The sequence below is a fragment of the Ornithodoros turicata genome, chromosome 3, assembly GCF_037126465.1.
Source record: "Ornithodoros turicata isolate Travis chromosome 3, ASM3712646v1, whole genome shotgun sequence".
Lineage (NCBI taxonomy): Eukaryota > Metazoa > Arthropoda > Arachnida > Ixodida > Argasidae > Ornithodoros > Ornithodoros turicata.
In genome coordinates, this window is record NC_088203.1 from 36,999,014 (window position 1) to 37,020,023 (window position 21,010).

The window sequence follows — 21,010 nt, forward strand, 5'->3', positions numbered from 1 at the left end:
GAAGCAGCTACGGTGGCCGAGACCCTCGTTAACGAGTGGGTATCGCGCTTCGGGGCGCCGCTGCTGCTGCACTCCGACCAGGGCCGCAACTTTGAGTCCCACCTCTTCCAGGACATGTGCAGGTGCCTCGGCATTTCCAAAACTCGGACTACCCCGCTCCACCCTCAGTCCGACGGAATGGTGGAGAGGTTCAACCGCACTATACTGCAGCACATGAGTTTATTTGTGTCCGAGAATCAGAGGAACTGGGATACTCTGGTTCCCCTCTTCCTTCTGTCGTACAGGACAGCGCTCCACGAGGCTACAGGGGAAACACCAGCGATGATGGCGACCGGACGCAACCTCCGCCTTCCAACCGAGCTGGCTCTTGGTCCAACACCAGATGCTGACCACGCTGCAGGCAACGTCTCCGGCCACCTACGGACATTGCGCACACGCCTCGAGACTGTGCACATGTTTGCGAGAGAACATCTGCAGAAAGCATTCACACGTATGAAGACTCGCTACGATCGGGCGGCGTCCGGAGGGAGGTTCGAGGAAGGCCAATCGGTGTGGCTCTACAACCCTGTTCGGAAGCGGGGCCTATCTCCCAAGTTGCAGCGGCCGTGGCAGGGACCATATGTCGTCGCTAAGCGCCTCAATGACGTCGTCTACCGGATCAGGCGGACAGGCCGTGCCCGGCCCCTTGTCGTTCACGTCGACCGTCTGGCACCGTACCGTGGACTCTCAACCGGCAACGAGGCTCCCCAGGAAGATCAACGCAACAGTGCCAGAGGGGAAGAGAGGGAGTGATGTTGCGAAGACGAAAAAGACGGGCGTGAAAATGGGCGGGCGGTTTCGAACCGTCGCGTGGGCATTCTCCGAACGGACTTGGGGCAAGGGGAACGCATCTGAACACAGACTGCGATCTTGTAACAATATCAAGACTATTTTGAAACGTCTTGAATCGCCCATTGTGACAGCAAGGCCTGAATTAACCATATAGACAGGCAAGAGCTGAAGAGTACATATATATATTGAGTAGAAAATAACTTGAAGGTAACCTGTTACATTTCTAAAGTAGCTTAGGAACTTCATATCAATTTTCATTACGTTTTATTACGTGTAACGGCGTTTGAAACTTAGTTACGGGCCGGTTTCACGTCAGTTCAGGTAGGGAGGTCCCATCGACCTCCTGGGTCTTCAGTATTTTTTATATTTATAAGCTCATCGTATATTACGATCAACATTTTTGCCGAATAGCTTTTGTGCAAAAAAATCTAGAAAATCCGGCCCTGAATTCGGATGTTTCAGTTTTGCCGTGTTTGCATGCGTATACCTCCCGAGTGTTAAGAGATATCGTGGTGAAATTTTTTTGATGCTGCTTTATTATGCCTACAGGCCAGCTGTCAGAGAGCAAATTTTAGCGCGGGTGCGACGCTGTGTGCTATAAAAAATGGCGAACATGCCCTGTTTGTCCTAATTTCGACGCGTGATATCTCTGGCTATAGATGTCCCTGATCATAATATTTGGTATCAGCTCACTCAGCTTTTAATGCTCTTTCATCTGATATATCTATCCTGCATATACTTCCTCGCGGCATGTGCTGAAATAGGCAAATGTTTAGGGATATTTCGAAATAAACATGGATTTTGCGCGTGTATTTCTCAAAAAGGTCTCACTTGATTTCGGATATATTTTGCCAGGATATGGCCCGATGTTAGGCCTTTCACCTAACGAAAAAGCTTCTTCTCCAAAGGCGTATACTGCTGATTAGCGCGTTAAAACGCGGCCCCACTGCGTACGAACGTGTCGGAGATATCTACAGCCAGAGCAAGAAGCGTCGAAGTTTGAACAAAACTGCGCGACAGAGCATGTTCGCCGCTTTGCGCCTAAATTTGCGCTCGGAGTGCTGGCAGGTAGGTATAATAAAGCACAACAAAATTGCACTACGATATCTTTTAAAACTCAGGATGTATACACGTGCAAACACGGCAAAATTGCAACGATCGAATTCAGGGCTGGATTTCTCGATTTTTTTGCACGGAAAGTATTCGAATGATTAATTTTACCAATGTTGATCATCATCTGCGATGAGCGTCTAAATATATATAAAATATGAAAATTCAGGAGGTCCATGGGACCTCCCTGTCTGAGCTAACGTGGAACCGGCCTACAATTCCGTTCTGGCTAACCTTTTCAGTGACTTCCATCTTTCAACAGTCTAACTTAACTGGCAACGAGTTCCAACTTCTATCTCTGTTCCATATAACCTGTGTTAAGTGAATATTTGTGCAGTAAATAGTACATATGCGGGACTGGTGGTGATATATACTTTCAATGTAACACTCATTTTTTTCATTGCTGGTGAATGTATCTTGTGACTATGATACAATAAAGAGTTTCTTTCTAAAATGACATGTTGATTTTGTTTTTAAAAATCGCGCAAATTAACTCTTGTTTTGGGGTTAGGAGGTACCCGTAAGTGTGCATTGGCTGCACCTCGGGAAATCGTTGGGGTACGATACAGGCTGCCGATAACGGACCATTAGCATCCCCGTGTTGCAAACCGTATGCCGGACCATGATCGGGAGCCGACCTGGTCGGGTCGGTCGCCGCGGGCGCACCGACGTTGGGTCGTCGTGCTGTGCTGCCTGGGTTGTCATTCGAGACGGTGGTTGGGTAGGAGGTGAATTTACAGCCATTCCGTTTAATGCATTAAGTTTCCCGCGTGGATAGGGCATTAAAGGGACTATGGCATGCGGACTCGTGTGCGATAACGTTCGGCACCGCTTCACAGTCGACTTGGCCAAGTTTCTCTTCCGAAAATATATAAATATTCGCCCTCCCTCTGCAGCTAAGGAAGCCCCAATGATAGCAACATCATGACGACGTAAGCCAAGCAATCGGATGGGAGCGCGGCGCAGGCTGTTGTATCCGAGCTGGTCTGCTTCACGTTCCACCGCAATATTCGCGATATTCGCGGCGCAATATTGGCACCGCAATATGAAATGACACATTCCACAATCGACCATAGAAAATCTGCGACTCCGCGACTTGCAGACGCCGTACCAATTCCCCGCCGGTCGGTCGCCAAACGCTATCCGGCCGCTTCCTCATTGGACTTGTCCAAGTGACGTTTTCTCCTATTTCCAAAGAGGGAATTCCCGAAAACTGCCAACGTATGTCGTCTGCTCTTGCGATGCATTACATCAAATTGCACAGAAACTGTTCCGTTAATTCGCGTTGGATTGGTTGGATTGGTGATGAACGAGGAGTAAAAGGACACTATAGTATCCGAACCGACCATCACGAATGCGGTAGACCCCCCCCCCCCCTCAAAAAAAAAAAAGACTTCCATGCTTCGGAAGCGTCCCACATATCCTCTAACCTTCTTATATTTATAGCCGGCTTTTTGGGGAAGATTCATTCATTCACATCATCAAGTTCCGCACTCCAGCAAGGCTCCTCAATGACGTATGTTGTTCACTTCATTTCTAGAAGACCAGTTAGATTTTTCCAATTCACGTATTCTGTTGACCTATATTACCCTGGAACACGTCAATCCTATCCCTTTCAATAACATGCGAATCGTGAGGACTGTGGCGTGGAAAAGAACCGTTCCTGTTCGAAATATAGGCGGCTGTTGTCCTGAGGGTTTTTCCTTCGAATGATTTAGGTTAGGTGCAGATTATTTTAAAATAAGGCCGGGTTAGGTGCAGAATACAGTGAACCCTCGTTATTATGACCATGGTCGTTCCCGAAAATTCTGGTCATAACGCGGAATTGTCATATTAACGGGGGGATTTCCAGAGGTTTCACTGCATTGTTCCCCAGGAGTATGGTCGTAAAGCGCGTATGTCAGATTATCGGGGGTCATATTAACGAGGGTTCACTGTATAACACATTCCCGTACTGAAGTATGGTTTCATAATACTCTTCACGAAGAAATTTGGCTCACAATTGCAGCACAGCGTCAGAGCTATCAGGGCGTTGTGGATAGCCTCAGCATGTACACGTAAGCTGCACCACAACAGAGAATGGGTAGACTGTAATACCTGGCAGAATGATAAATTTGATTCTGCGTGGAAGTGGGCTCAGAGCGAATTACGATTGCTCGATGCACTAGGGCAGCATTTCATGAACTACACTACATATTGCGAGCACAACTTCACTCAATGTGTCCAAAAAAAATCAAAACCACGATGAACTGGCATCTCTAACCTGCCGCCTGATGCGACACCAGAAAGCTTGGTACGCTGCAAGGAAATCGGCACCACATTGAACAAACGTTCACGTGCTTTTCGGCATGGCACTTCGTGAAAGCTCTCGATCGGTCTGAAAATGTGATTTTCAAAACGTAGTGGAATCATTGAAACTTCGATGCATTGTTTGCAACGGAAATACTGGGGGCTGGCTTGTTAGAGCAAGCATTTCACCTGAACCTTTTCTTGAACCAGTAACCGCTTCAGATTTATTTCGGCTCACTTCTGGTTCGGTTCAGTGGCTTAAAAAAGCAATTTCGATTCCGTTCAGTTCCAGTTCAGAACAAAAATAACAGCTTTTAACTGTTTCTGGTTCGGGTTGGGCTTCGGTTCCGATCCCCGAGCGAAAGTCAGCACCGCGAGGACGTCTGACCACGGGTTGGAAGACAAAATGTAGTATGAAGATAAAGGGAAGAAAGCTTTAAAAACAAACGAGGCGGACTGGTCTGTGACAACGAAGAGCCGGTAGGTATGACTGAGCCTCACCTAACATCCTGCGACCAGGCATGGAAGACCGACCCCACCCGGATCCAGCAGCTTCAGATGTCACCCAATCTCACGCCCTGTGGCTGATCATCGGAGACTGAGGGCACCGAGGCCGTACACGTTGGGTACTTCACATACGACTTGAACAGTGGGACGTCGACAGTCGAGTTGACGACAAAGGACGGAACCAGCCGTGTGTAAGCCCAAACGCACGCGCGTTGCCGACATAAGGCCAGGCGATACGGCAAGCCTGTGGTGCCAGAATAAATTTTTCGTAGCCCTGATCCTCTCATCCCCATTTCTTGTCCCTCACTCAAACGTAAACCCAACCCGAGTTTCGCGTGACCACCTCTCCAGAGGGCACGGTCATGCAGGCCATGTCACAAAGAAGTCACAAAGTTTGTTGTGTATAAAAAAATACTTGAAACATGAAAGGGGGATAAGTCTATTAAGAAAAAAGAAAGGAAAGGTCAGCTGAAACATGAAATTGTACAGTTGGGGACACGGTTAGCTAAACTCGCATGTCAGTACTTCGCCGTCCCATATTACCTCTGTTGCGCTTGAAAGTGGTGTGCCAATATTGTATTTGAAGGTGGACCATACGCTACACGTGTTTATTAGTCTAAAGAAATATCCGTTTTTTTTCTATAATAAAACTCAAACTCTCAAACTCAACACTTGCAACAACTGAAGATTTGAGATTAGATATACCACGGAGTGCTGATTTTAGGCAACCGTGTCCCCTACAGCATTTGAGCTTTATCGTACAAATATGGACTATGAGCGGACATAATGATCATTATTGCAATACTATCACCAAAATCCTGTATGATTCGTTTCTTACTACGTGCCCATGAGGGCCTTAGACTACTCACCACAAGGATGGAGTCTTTGGTATCGTAGAACAACTTTACTATGTGTCTTTTCCCGATAGTGAACTTGAAATTTGGGTCAGAGACCGCGCAACTGTGTTTGTCGTAGTCTTCCATGGAGTAGTTAAGAAAGCCCGGTTTGTACTGGTCGATGAGAATTTCGAGCAGCGGCAAGTCCATCTTTCTTGTTGTTGAACGCCACTCGAATGAGACTCTGCGCATAAGAATGACCAAGGTAAAGCTACGGCGTACACCACGCTATCAATGTGCTCACGTCGTCATCTCTTCGGAGAGCGTCATGTCGAAATGGATGCTCTGAAACTTTTCAATTCCTCCTGGCATCACAAGTTGGAACGGAGTGCTCTGGAAAAGAATGCATACGAGCCATGAAATAAACTGTGGGCATTTCTGCCATGCGACGCTATGTTATGTCTCAGAAAGCAAAACTACGTGGCCACGAGGGTAAGAAAAATTGTTGTAGATAGCAACGTATTTCATTATCCATCACCCAAAGCCGGTGTTCAATTTATGAGGTTATCGTCATTTGCGCACGCCCACGAAAGCGATTGTTCTCATATGTCTACGTTGTAACATTTTGTATACTTCACGGGCTTTCAAGTTAGAAGTTTCTGGTTCATACAAGGTTCCATGCTCCGAAATACCTCCTGTTTGTTTCCTTGACACGCCATGAACTTAAAAACCTTTAAACAGAAGGATAACTCTCCGAACGGCGTGTCATACACGACGAAGGACTTTTTTGTACGTGTCCATCCTCTTCTTAACAGCATATCGGTCATCTCATTCGCGAGTGTGAAGTAGTCTCGAAGACAGGTACAGCTGATAACTTGTGTCTCACGAATACGGAACAGTTAAACTTGTTAGTTTTTCATGGAACGTTAAATGATTTCGTAAAGTTGTTAGCGCCTCAGCACGCCTAATACGAGCCTATTGAATGGAATACGCTAGCACGAAGATCGACACTATCCACCGCATTTCCGACACAACACTGTGTAGTGGCGCTAGTGGGTTGGGTTGCGGACACTGAAGACGATGCGCGAGAGCTCGGCCTGGATCATTCTTCTGGCTGATTCGTCTGGAGACATAGGCTCCAACATGTATTGTCTCGTCCATAGTTACTCATATTAAATCGTTGTTATTCCCACGCATACCGACTATCTCAACTGGCGACGAGGATGGGATCCGAACCCACGCGGTCTTTTCAAGAGTAGTCTTACGAGAGTGGATTCGTAAGCTTGGCGTGAACCTCAACGAGCTATTCGTTGGCAAGATATCTGGAGGAGTGGGAGTGGACCGGATCACTTCGAATTTGGCGTTGGAGAAAATATTGGCAACGTATTCAGAACTTTTTGGCTGTCAGCTGGGAAGATGTACTTAGACCTTAGTGCATCTTCATCTCAAACAGGACGCCCGACCAAGGTTCTTTAAGCCCCGCCAGATTCCTTTTGCGACTCGTGAGGCAGTTGAAGCTCATCTGGAACGCCAAGTTAAGACCGGCGTTTTGAAACCTGTCGAAGTCTCGGAATGGGCCACTCCTATTGTTGTCGTGCCAAAGCCTAATGGGGCTGTAAGAGTCTGTGGAGATTTCAGTGTTACGGTGAATCCCCAGATCGAGATTACGCAATATCCCCTACCACGGCCAGGGGAACTCTTGGCAACGCTAAACGGGGGCGAGAAATTTTCCAAACTAGATTTGTCCGAGGCCTATCTCCAGATGGAGCTGGACGAAGAAGATGCGAAGAGAATCTTAGTCATCAACACTCATAAGGGCCTCTATCAGTTCAACCGAATGCCGTTCGGAATCGCGTCTGCCCCAACGGTGTTTCAACGTATCGTGGAACAGGTGATCGCTGGAATACCCTCAGTGGCGTGGTATCTGGACGATATTATTGTGACTGGCGAGAACGACCACCAAAACTTGGAAAACTACGTGAATTTGGCTTCACACTGAAAAAAGAGAAGTGTGCGTTCATGCAGCAACAGGTTGAGTACCTTGGTCATGTTGTTACAGCGGAGGGATTTCGACCATCTCCGAAAAGGGTATCCGCGATACTGAACATGCCGCCTCCCACGCAAGTATCGGAATTACGTTCGTTTCTGGGCATGGTTCAGCACTACGGCAAATACATACCCTCCTTGGCAGACGTGTGTGCTCCGCTGAACAACTTGCTTAAGAAATCTGTGCCATGGCAATGGTCGGCGTCGTGTGTTGAAGCTTTCGAGACGATTAAGAAGAAATTGACTTCAGTCGAAGTATTGACACATTATGACCCGCGCAAGGAAATATTTCTGGCCGTGGATGCGTCCTCGAAAGGACTTGGGGCCGTCATTTACCACCGTATTAACGGTGCAGATCGTCCGATCGCACATGCTTCAAAGACTCTGACACCCGCCGAATCAAGGTAGGCTCAGATAGAACGGGAAGCTCTCGCCATAATTTTTGGTGTCAAGAAATTTCACCAATACCTTTGGGCGAGGAGGTTTACGCTCTTCACAGACCACAAGTCTCTAACAGTGATTTTTGGGTCGTCCAAAGGCATTCCCGTTACTACAGCAAGCCGTCTGCAACGTTGGGCTATCATCCTCATGAGTTATTCTTTTGACATCCAGTTCAAGTCGACATTAAACATCGCAAATGATTTTCGAATGTCTACCCTTCCGGTCATCGCGAAGCGGATTGCTGAAGCGACACAAGAAGATCCCTGTTTAAAAGAAGTAATTCAGTTTATTACAAACGGCTGGCCTGAGAGAACTGAACCTCAGTTCGCACCATATGTTCAACGACGAGCGGAGCTGACGACTCACAGAGGGTGCATACTTCTCGGATTACGTACGGTAGTTCCTGATAAGTATCGTCTGCAACTTCTGAGCACCCTTCATGATTGCCATGTCGAGCACACAAAGATGAAAATGCTTTCCCCGCTCATACATGTGGTGGCCAGGCCTCGATAAAGATATTGAAGCCACAGTGAGACGTTGTCATCAGTGTGCAGCCATCGCAGCCCAGGAGTCCCCGGTTCCGCTTCATCAATGGGAGCCGCCAGAGAAACCGTGGTTTCGGCTACACGCGGACTTCGCTGAGTTGCATGAGAAACATTACCTCATAATAATTGACGGATTCAGTAAATGGCCAGAGGTGGTGCCTATGGCAGCAACTACAGCGACGAAAACAATAGATGCCATGAAAGACATTTTCGTGCAGCATGGGCTTCCACAGGTTCTGGTGACAGATAATGGACCTGTCTTCACCAGTCAGCAGTTTACGACCTTCCTTGCGGAACTTGGAGTTCATCACGTTCGTACGCCTCCATATCATCCGAAGTCTAACGAACAAGCTGAAAACTTCGTAAGAACGTTTAAAACGGCGCTATCTCGCTCCGCTATGGTGGGGAGAGAAAATATCAGAGAGTTCCTGTTCAAATACCGTGTAACGCCACATGCATCTACAGGTCGTCCACCGTGCCAGCGGCTCAACAGCAGGCACTATCGGTCTGTGTTGGACCCTGTTAGACCTTCTGATTTTTCTCTGATTCCTACGTCAAGGGATGCGGGTGCCCGAGCGCGACAAAGGCGTTGTCATGATAAACGTGCACGAGACCGATCTTTTGGAAAAGACGCATGCGTGTGGATGCTTGACCCACAGAGGAAAGGTCACTGGAAAACCGGAAAAATTATGGAAAAAGAAGGGAGAGTGATCTTCCATGTGCGAGATGCTGATGGGAAGATTCATCGAGTACATAAGGACAATCTTAAGCTTAGGGGATGTTTGGAATCGTGGGAAAGCGGATTTTCGAAGACAACGGCAGATCAAGATCTTGTGCTCGAGGGACCGGAATTTCCTTTGCCGTTCCCCGAAGTGGAGGAACCACCATTGAGTGACGGAAATCGTCATACGTCCTTAAAGGGTCTCTGACCAGAACCTGGTCAATGTCTTTGGTTGTATGGATAACGAACCTACATGGTGCCTCCAAGTTACAACTGAAACGTTTCGCCTCTGCGGAGCCGCCAACTATTCCAAACAAGGAGCCGAAAAGCGGTTTCGATTTCTGCCCTCAACTCGTGCGATCTGCGCAAAACTCTAGCTATTATGCAGTGGTTTTCCCATGTGTATGACGTCAAACGGCCGCGACGTTTATTGGTGGAAAGTCCACACCGGAAGTTCGGGTGGTTTCCGCAACTTCCGTATTGCTGGGTGCCTTTTCAATATGGACGCGGAAGCACAGCGGAGTCGACAAGTCAGCTTTTCAGCTACCTTTCAGCAGCTGAGAGGCACCTGCTACGTGCAGCAGAGTTTGGAGGCCTTGCTTTTGAAATGTTGAGCCGCGAATCGACTTCTGCATGAAGAGGAAGTTCCAACGACAGACTGTTAGATGAGCTTTCAGCATCCATCACGATGTAGCACATGAACAGCTTGTGTAAATTTCATGTTTGACGGCGCCGTGTAAAGGGGCCGGAGTGGTTCATTGCATAATAATGCCGAAAGAAATCGAGTGCTTATGTTGCAAGGAGCTGCTCTTAAAGTAGCATATTTAGAACTTCGAGGGCAGCACGAACCTAGCGCTCATATTCACAAGTAAGAAGCGTACGTGTCTCATGCACAATCATGCTGGTTGGTTTCAATACAAAATAGTTTTTCTGAACTTTTCGTTATTGTTCGTCACTTATTCAGAAAGAGTGCAGCTGAATTAATACTCGACGTCCTACTAGCTTTAGCTTTATTCAAAGCTTGCCTGTCTCATACAGGAAATAGATACGTACACTACATACCAACAGTTCGTGAGATGGATGTTGCACAAACTTGAAAAAAAAACAAGAGAATCGTTATACCAGTCTGCGCGGTGAACAGGATACATAAAGCCTTTCCCATAGTAACTACTACATGCTTTAAATACCCAAGTTACTAGGTGGAAGTACCCCCTACAGGGGGTGCCCTTGCAATTTCAGCTGTAGACTAATGATGCAACTATAATAATGACCCCCCTCCCCCCGAACTTTTTTCAACACTCCTCCATGCTTGGGATTCTGGATAAACCACTGTGCTGACCCCTGACACAAAGCACCATCTCATCAGCCTGGTAAGAATTACAATGGGCTCTCAATTCCACCACAGACACAAATCCAATCCTGTTCTGACACATCCTTTTGTCCACCAATCCAGTCAATGTCGTAAGTGTTGTTCGAACTCTTACTGCCTGATAGCACCCAAACAGTATTGTTTAGGCACCTCAAGTATTTTAATTATGGTTATGTGGAAGTAAATCAGACTGTTATGCAGGTTACCCTGTGTGTGACCTCTGTTCCTGCTCTCAATCCTCCAGAAGTGCTCACTACACAAGTTGATTATCGAAAACCTCAATCTTCCATGCATGATGTAAAACCCCAGTTCGCTTGCTTCCTAGCCATTTTTTCATTCTCAATCTTCCTTTTGTGTGCAAAGTGCACACCCAGTTAAAGTAGGATGTAGACCTTGAGGAACCAAGCTTTGTATCTTGGGCTGCTCGAATACTCAAATAGGCATGTTTTAGTCAAAGATGATGTAACATGAAATGTGGTTCATATAGTTTATTGTGGCACTCAGATAATATCTTCATAATATGTCTGCAGAGATTGCTCGAAAATAGTATATGTGATGCAGCGTTATACATTGGGCTTCTGGGAAAAATCATGATTCACCTGACAGACGGCAGCCTTTGTAACGGTGTCTGACACATTTTTAGCAGCCACTGTTTTAAAATAGGCATTAAAAATGCTCCAATTATGAAAGTATCACGAAGTTCTTCATTCATTTGTTTACTTAAAGACCCTTGGTGAAGGGATTTACATAAATGCGGGAGGTTTTTTATCCAAAAAAGACAAATACCAAAATGATGTACACAAAATTCGTTCACTCACCACAAAGAAATTCATTCGATCTGAAAACGATCATAGCACTTGGAAATAAATGACGATACATTTTGTTCTGATGCTATGTGGGCAGGAACGTCATTCCAGTTTGACACCATCAGCTGGTGCGGAGAGTAGAGGAATTTTTGTTTGTGTAGGTGGAGCAAGTACTTTGTGCGAGTCATCAAGTCTTGGAAGTAACTTGTGAGGGGATTGACAGTAAGTGGGGTGGGGAGGAGTGTGACTGTAATATAACTTATGAAAGAATGCCAGGCCTGATACCTTTCATCTGGTAATCAAAGGAGCGAGAAAGAGTTTGGCTTTAATGGCTGAGACGCTGGAAAAAGGATGATAATCACGAGCAACAAACCGTGCGGTTCTGTACAAATTCTACTTTGTCGATTAAGAAATGTTGGGATGGGTTCCAGATTGCAGAGGCATATTCCAGTTCTTTTGAACATGGCAGTTGATGTTCTGAGACTGGAACACATAGAAAAGGCAAATACATACAAAGCATCAAGTGCCTAAGAAATGAATGATGAAAGAAGGCAGTCACTGGAAAGGTTAGCCAGTAGTAGGACTTGAACCCACATCTTCTGTATTACCGATCCAGGGCCCTTACCAATTGAGCTAAGCGAACACGCCTCTCCAGTGACTTCCAAGGGTGCAGATGTATCCTAGGAATAGGTTTATGGGCAGGAGAACATTAGTCACTGTTATTATACAGGCATAGCTCTCTGTCCAGTATGATCACCACAGAGCACATTTACAGGAACTCACAGGTACAAAACTTGCATAATAAATATGTAATAACCTCAAACAGCTATTATATATAATAACTGGGACATGGAACTCCAATAGCAGATGGTATGGCAGTACAACACAGGTAATCTTGCCATCACTATATTTTTCCCAAAATGCTGAAAATAAATCGATAGAATTACTGCAGTGAACTGCTCAATTTTTCACCTCAGATATATTTTTAGCACTCTGTCTTTCATGTTTCGAAATATACATGCATCGAACCTGCAGAAGGTTGTTTGTTTAAGTAGAGTCACACATCTCATATGCAACAGGCAGGTCTAAGTTGTATTGAGATATGTCAATTCCTTACGCGTGCTCACCACCTGTAGATTCCTTTAAAGGGAACAAGAAACTTTTTGTTAGTAACAACTTCACTCTATATGCCACATTTATAAAAGAAATTGGTCTCGTACCTGACGGACAACTGTCATGACCATTGCCAGATGTCTTCCTCTCCTGTTCCTTCCACTTCCATGAAGTCATCACCCTAACATTGTTAAAAAAAGCCATATAAATGCGATAACTGAGATATTACCACTACGAGCATACAGCAAATCACAACCACATAAATAAAATACACAATTGCACCGAGCTGTCCACATTTTCACACACACACACAAAAATACATAACACAGTGGACTGTCTCTAATAACGCTTCAACAAGTTTGTGTAACTCTGTTTTGAAACTGGACACAGGAAGGCCATTTCCAATCAGCTGAAAAAAATTGTTCGGAAGAGGAACAGTTTCTGCTGATTTCTGGTAGTTGGTCCGTAGCAGTGGAACCTTGTAAGGTGGTACAGTGATGGATTTCATACCGTAATGGCAAGTGTTTGGGATGGCGCTAAAAGATCCTGAATTTGCAAGGCAATTTTGTGTAAATGTCTGATTTCCAAGTGAACGCTTTGTCTACTGTATTTTGCATGTGTTGAAGGAGCTGAGGGGCTGGATGGATGGATTGTAGTGGCACCACTGGTGGGCCTCTTTGCAACGAGGGTCCAGCACATTGCACCTGTAGAGAACCTGTAGACATGGTTGTCGTATACCAGGCTTTCTTTCTTTTTTTGTGCACTGCAATTTTATCGTAGTTGCCCTCTGTGGTGTTTCCCCAGATTAGACAACAATAGTACAGCTTGGGGTAAACTAAGGATTTCAACTGCGTTGGTTTAGAATCCAGAACCCTTCTTTACTATGTGCAGTATGCTGCATATTATAAGGAAAACAAATAGAAGAAAACTTGTACCTGATCCCTGCCTTGTATTGGTTCCACATCTTGTCCAAGGAAGTCATGAACTACATTGGTGCACACTGCTTTGACAATTATGTTACATCTAGATGCGGAATACACAGCTTCATTTTACGTTCTGTGAATGTTGCTTACTGCATGGCTGCATACTGCTATACTGCATGAATGTTGCAATTGGCATGGCTGCATTCAACAACACTCTGAATTGTACAGTAATCTTTTGATTTCAGCGCGTAAACTTCAATTTTCTTTAATCCGTATTTTGCTTTGTTGCGTACATGGTCTCCTAACATCTGCATGCCACAACGTAATTCTCACAAGGAGAGTAATCACTGTATAAATTATACAGAAGACACCAACCTCTTCACGTCCAGATGCAACAGTCTTGGAAGATAGATTCACTGCGGACTGCTGTAGGCGGAGGTTCTTTGTACTCAAACTGAGGGGTCCGTCTCATAGTCTGCATTCTTCAAATACGATTGGCAAAATGCGCTGCCAACCATACCTGCCGCTGCGGTTGAACGCGCAGTATCGTACGGAACTGAATGCCCGCCGAATAATCTCGCTTTGACGACACAACCCAGGCACGTCAAATGAAGTAAGGACTGTACCTCGATAAATTGGTCGTTGTTCCAAAAGATATAACTAAAGAAAACTTGGAAATACACACACTACGCTAACGCAGTGAAATAGCGCGCTGGATCCCGAAAGTCGTCGTAGCTCGTAGCCTCGTAGCTCCTCTTTCCACGGAAGTCGCTAATTGGATTATCGCAGTTATAAAACAGGTCGTAGATTTCGAAGTATATACATACTTTTCATTTCCAGACATTGTGACAACAGTATATCGGCGTAAAAATGTTGGTTCTTGCTGAAAGTTGTTGTTGTAGTGCTCGATCACGTGACGGCATTCTGCGCGCTGATTGCATGGGCGATTGACGTCATCCCGGTGGGATGACCAGATGAGTTTTCTATATATGCGTACGTTTTCTTGGTTTGACGCTAGGTGTGCCAGCGTCGGCGTGAACCGCGATGTTCAAAATTCGAGTTTACGAAAACTACGAGGTGTTGAGGCATGAATTTTCGTATATGAAGTTGCTTTTGTGTATTCTATCGGTAGCCACTGCGGAAAAGGCTCTCCAGCTTCTGGTCAGAGACCCTTTAAGTGTTCAACCACCGAGGGATGGACAGGCTATCGCACCTTCAAGTGAAGCGGCTCCTACACTCTTAAAAATGAACTTCACCACATAGCACGTTCCTAGCCAACCACCATCCCGAATGACAACGTTCTCGCCCCTGATTTGTTGAAAACGGGAGGAGGAGCCTATTTTGTGCCGTGCATAATGGGCACAAAATAGGCTCCTCCTCCCGTTTTCAACAAATCGAGGGCGAGAACGTTGTCATTCAGGGTGATAACTTCACCACATAGCACGCTCCTAGCCAACCATCACCCCGAATGACAACGTTCTCGCCCCTGATTTGTTGAAAACGGGAGGAGGAGCCTATTTTGTGCCGTGCATAATGGGCACAAAATAGGCTCCTCCTCCCGTTTTCAACAAATCGAGGGCGAGAACGTTGTCATTCAGGGTGATGGTTGGCTAGGAGCGTGCTATGTGGTGAAGTTCATTTTTAAGAGTGTACGGGCGACAATACACGCCGATACCCCTTGAGGATCCGTCGTTCAGTAGACCGCTATGGCTCTACTTATTAAAGGGGGAGGTATTGTAGTGGCGCTAGTGGGTTGGGTTGCGGACACTGAAGACGATGCGCGAGAGCTCGGCCTGGATCATTCTTCTGGCTGATTCGTCTGGAGACATAGGCTCCAACATGTATTGTCCCGTCCCTAGTTGCTCATATTAAATCGTTGTTATTCCCACGCATACCGACTATCTCACACTGGAGACATTCGCAAATAATTATGAACTTCGCTATCAGAAACTAGCCCTGAATTATCCGAATAAAATGCTCATATAATGAGCAATTTAAAATTACGTGCGTGGAAATACCTTTTATTGCTCCTACATTTCTTGTCTGAACAGCTAGCTCAAAATTTATGACGACGTGCACTGAACGACACAGTTCTGGCTCATTCACTCGTGCATTCCATAGAGCACCGCTGCCAAAAAAAAAAAGAAACAAAAAAAAACGTTCAAGAAGCGTTCACGGCGCGGCCGAGAGGAGCCCGTCACACATTGCCGAGCCGCCAGCCTGCAAACACGTTTCGTCGTTGTTGCTACGTCGAGATTGTACCGACACTTCTCGGACTCTTCATCCAAATTTATACTTGCGAAGCGGTTCTGTCTGCATAGTCAATCGCCAGAACAACAAAGTATTATACAGATTCAGAGAAGGAACGGCATAATAAAAGGCTCCACCAGATGCATTAGAACCCACACCCTGCGATTGCCGTAAGGTTGCTGTGGGTAGAGCTGCCGAGTTTCTACGTGTGAACGACGACTCGAAGCTGGTCATAAGACGTTGCTTCGAGTTGGTCGGAGTTGCTGGGAAACGCTTCCTCTTGTGAACAACAAAAACAAATGCAGTCCATATTCAATAAAGATCAGAAGTGGAGACGGTGCTTCTACAGGACAAGGAATAAAAGGGGAACTTTATTAAAAACTAAGAGGGAGTATTCGACGTTTCGACAGCACCGCTGTCTGTCGAAACGTCGAATACTCCCTCTTAGTTTTTAATAAAGTTCCCCTTTTATTCCTTGTCCTGTAGAAGCACCGTCTCCACTTCTGATCTTTATTGAATACCTTTATTTTTCGTGGTCAACCGCATTCGTTTATTTCAACTTATATATATATATATATATATATATATATATTATATTTTGTTTATAGATTATATCCCTGTGCAACTGACCTTTAGCAGCTTGGTGTTGTTCTTCAACAGCGTGTTTACAGCTAGAAGGATTAAAGGTTGGTTAGTTGAAACACATTACAGCGATCTTTTGGTGGAGCCAGTTGTTGCAGACACATTTTAGCAGTGGACGGGGTCAACAATGTAAAATAGGGGTTGGGTTTCCATTTAGTCTAATACATTTGAGAGGGTTGAGATAGCACTGACTTTCTTACCCTCACGCAGCTGGCATGTCCTGATAGTCTTACATAACAACCTACCACTAGGTCATTCTGACAGGAAACCGTGTTTGTGGGTAATCATCACCTAGAATATATATGAATATTATACTTTATTTAGTTGTGACGACTGTCCAGAATGTGGAGAACTTAAGTGAGTGAAACACATCCAGGACCAGCTGAAATGCTTTCACCCCTTTTTCCCTTTCCTTGTTAGTGGGTCCTCATTGACTCCATCACATGACGTTACAAAGCATTTGCTTCAGTACTCGCTTTTTTGTTCCCTCTCAGGTGCCTCTTGTGATGTGATGTGCTTGCAGTAGACAAATAACTGGGGCAGGCGGTGAACATATACGTGGCTCAATGGCCATCAAGAGTCAGCCTTGGGATCCTCAGTCGCGCTACGACTTCCTTCCCAGTCTTGCGGTCAACATAGCTTGATGTTTTGTGAATATAGATTGAATTTTTACAACAAAGGCCTTGTATGCAGTGCTGTAGTTCATGAAGTAAATATGGATTAATATATGCCCTTATGAAAATGATTTTCTAGTTTGTACACAGGTCTTAACCTTGACCTATCCAGCCAATTCACTCCCAATTTAGCAGATAGAAACTTGATTAAAGCTGGATACAGTATTTATTGAGCTCACTGTATACATTTTCTAAAGAAGAATTACTAATCGCTTTGTAACAAGCCTTTATCGATTTCTGTATCAAGCACACTGTATACAGCTTTTATACGGAAATTTCTGACGGTTTTGTAACAAGTCCGTATTCAGTCTGTATTCAGTAACAGTATTTTAATGACGTTCTGAACCCGATCATAATGTACGCTTCCAAAACAGAAGAATCTTGGGCAATGAATTTTACATCATTTTTTCAATGTGCCATGTCATTGAGCATTCTTTCACGCGCCGTACGTTGACCGAGATTTCGAAATCGTTCAGCATTGTCCGAAACATTCTAGAACCGCCACAAGCTCTAGAGATAGTACGACTCTACCGTCGTCATATCTCATCCGCCGATCCATTGAGCTGAGACGTCAGCTCCATGCCCATTTCAACACGGGCTCGCCCGCGCGCCCTTGCTTGTTCACCATGCCTCCAGCGGGCGCTGTCTGTCGCGCATGCGCATGGTTTTCGGTTCGCTTTGGTTACTGTAACCACGGAGGAAGGAAACACAAGGAGCGGCTCTTCCATCCAGACTAGCGTAGCCACCCTCTAGCGGTCGCTCGAGTCAAAATCGCCATTGCTTCCTGTCCACCACGTGATCCCCTCGGGTTTCGGTTTTGTAAGGCTTTGTTTCTCGCACTGCTCCCCGTATGATTTTGCTTTTTCAAAGTAATTTATTGTGAAAATGTGAGCACCGTCGTAGAAACGACGTATGGTAATGTGTTCCTGTCCCGGCTGCGGCTCTCGTTGAACTGAAAGCAGCTCTGTCACGGGAACACGTTTTGTTCGTAAGTACACGGTAACTTGCTTTAGTCGCCCGTGTGTCTTCGAGTCATCTTGAATTGTTCATTTCGGACCTCAAACTCTGCCGAAGATTCATTTCATATATTCTGTTGTTGTACAAATCTGATAAATGGGACGGCATTCTTTACCACTTAGTCAAGAAAAGTACATACGTTGGCAGTAACCGTTGCCACACGTGATGTTCCCGGTCCCGCGTACTCCTTTTGCGTTCGGCACACGATGACTTGTCTTGTAATAGAGCAGTAAACATTCGAACACACAGAAATGAAGTGCAAGCACGCGTTCAACGTAATACTGCCATCTGAACTGCGACACAACTACAGCTCGCGTCGTCTGCTTTGCTGGAGCCATGGTGTCTGGAGGGTCACGTGTGCGGTCACGTTGTAGACAGGAGCATCCCAGAATGCAATGCGAGGCCGGCTACGCTCGTCCCGATAGAAAACTGTCGGAGGGGCCGCTCCTTGTGTTTCCTTCCTCCATGACTGTAACAGACGTTTCTCATCGCCGCATGTAGTTCGCATAATTTCGAGCATTCCACTAAGCCTCCAGCGTATTAGAGGCTTTGTATTGTTGTTCCCACTTGATGTTGTCGTTCTAACAACGCGTCTGACTTTCCAACTGTGGTAAGTAGAAGCGTTTCTCCTAACAGCCAGCAGACCAGTCCACACCAGCAGACTAGTCAGTCTGGTTTGAAATGTCAGAGTGAAGACGTGGATCTGAAGTCAAATCGCTCTTCGCCTTCAGGATTTTTGCCTTTTCAGGTGTGTAATTAATATAACTCTGAAGTAATATGTTCGACTGCGGCATGCATTCTCATTGTCTGTTTTACTCTATTTGCAGGCGATCAGCACAACGACAGGGAGATAGAACCCCAGATGAAACCGTTAGCGACTGTATGCTTTGTGCAAACGGTATACCATATGTCTCTACACTACTCTACATGGGTATCCTGCCATCGTATTTTCTGTAACGATATTTCTTTCAGGTTGAGCTTATATGACGCAGCGGTCTCCCGCAAGAGAGACGCAAGCATGGTGTTCAATGTGCTGGAGACTCCTGCTCGTCATGGCATGGTTTACAAGTGTTTTTGCTGAAAGACAAGTTGGACCGGAAACCAGGACATAGGTGTGCTCTTTTTCGTCGTTGTTCACCGTTCGATCATTACCAATTTTGTGCCCCCATGAATTCAACACTGAGGTGTGTTGATGATAAATGGATATGCTTTGAAAGGTACGTATTCGTGAGTGTTGAATAAAGTGATTTATTGCTGCTACCTACTGTTTTGTGTGGGTTCTTGCAGGTACTCATCTACCGCAGACTTGGGGGCTTTCTTTGCCTGTACATAGTTTATATAGAATTTATGCATATAATATGTATACAGTTTCTAAACAATGTGCTTTTGAGATTGTATAGATTTTGGCTAACTAATTTGTCACCACTCCCGCGCCCATTTCTTAGAAGAACCATATAAAAACTACATAGGAGCTGTTCACATGATTTATTAACCTTTAATCCATCCAACCCAGGATTCTGTAGACAGTTCGTATACAAAAAACATTTGGAACATCTGGAAAATTTTCATAAGGGTGTGCACATCTCCTTATTCTTCCTTATTCTGCAGTCTAGTCTTTATTCTCCAGTTAAGGTCCACTGGTAGTTGAACAAATATGAAAATCTAATGGGCACAGTTGACAGCTTTTATGATTGCTCTCATCCTTGCTGCTTCTGAAGGATTAAAATTCCCCCGTTTCGGACCCGTATCGTCATTGCCCCGGCACCCGGGCTCGTCAACCAAGCGTGCTACAACGCTAAAAAGCTCATTCAGTCACGAAATAATCACCCACGCAGTGGGACGCAGGTATTTAACAATGTAAAATTTCGTGGCGCCGGCAGCAGCGAAGGAAGCAGCTGGACGAGACTGCGTGACGTCACGACGCGGGAGAGGAAATCAAGGAGAGGCCTTCTCCTATTTAGCCTCTAAGTGGTGTTGGTTCAACTCGGGAGAACTCCTTGCGTTCTTCTGTGGAATGTCCAGCACGCTTCCATTGCACGTTAACTAACGTTCGCCCACGACCGCACGCAATGAAACAGAGTAGTGTGAAACATGCTTAACAAATCTCGTGAACACACAATCTATCGTTGTGCCGTTGCGTGGGGACGGCACGTTCGCATCACCAACGATGTCCAAATTGCACGTCTCCTGTGCAGCTCGGCGCCCACGCTGGGTTTCTGCGCGACGATGTTTACGTTCGACTTCGGCCAGTGTGCGAATGGCGGTTCCGTTCGGCAGTACGATTAGACGGGCAACGAATATTTATACGGAAGTAATTCGATGTTTAGTATGGTTTGGTACTTATGCAGCGTCACGCGTATTTCGGCCCCTCCTCCGGCAGCAACGGTAGAACGGCGCGCTTTGCCGCACGCCGTTTCCTGGCATTCTTGGCGGCACGTCGCTTACGTTAATTTTCTTTAGCGAACGCGTCTGCATCTCCAGCAGCAGTGGCGGCAAGTCTGCGAGCTCTATACTTGCGTGAATGCTTCGCAGTACGTCGTTCACACTATCTCCGTGGTGTCGGACGACGTCGACGACATTACATGAAACGTACTGTGCAGAGTTTCAGCAGGTCGTCAAGCCCTCTAGGAATACGATACAATAAAGGAACAGACCAAAGATTTTTATCTTGTGTTTGTATGTTTGGATGTTTGTCCCTCAGAGCAATTAATTACCAAGAATAAAGGAAGCTGTCAAACCAATTATTCACAACAAGATGTCAGCCACTTCAAAAGAATCAGATGTTTGCCATATCGTGTGTAACGAACCGCTATCTTAAGGACCTTCCAATCTGCTAAATCTCCCCCCGCCGAAACGTTTGTTACCAGCCGAGGCGCGCGATAAAGAACCA

The 21,010-nt window shown here is 45.7% G+C and overlaps 1 protein-coding gene across 1 annotated transcript in view; it reads right to left on the reverse strand.

Annotated features, from left to right (window-relative positions):
* Positions 1-21,010, reverse strand: part of LOC135386871 (uncharacterized) — a 50,673-nt gene that overhangs the window by 24,309 nt on the left and 5,354 nt on the right. Inside the window, exons 2-3 of the mRNA XM_064616386.1 lie at positions 5,878-5,966; positions 5,607-5,817 (exon numbers count right to left, since the gene is read on the reverse strand). Coding sequence (XP_064472456.1) covers positions 5,607-5,817; positions 5,878-5,966 — 300 coding nt within the window. The remainder of the gene's footprint in view (positions 1-5,606; positions 5,818-5,877; positions 5,967-21,010) is intronic.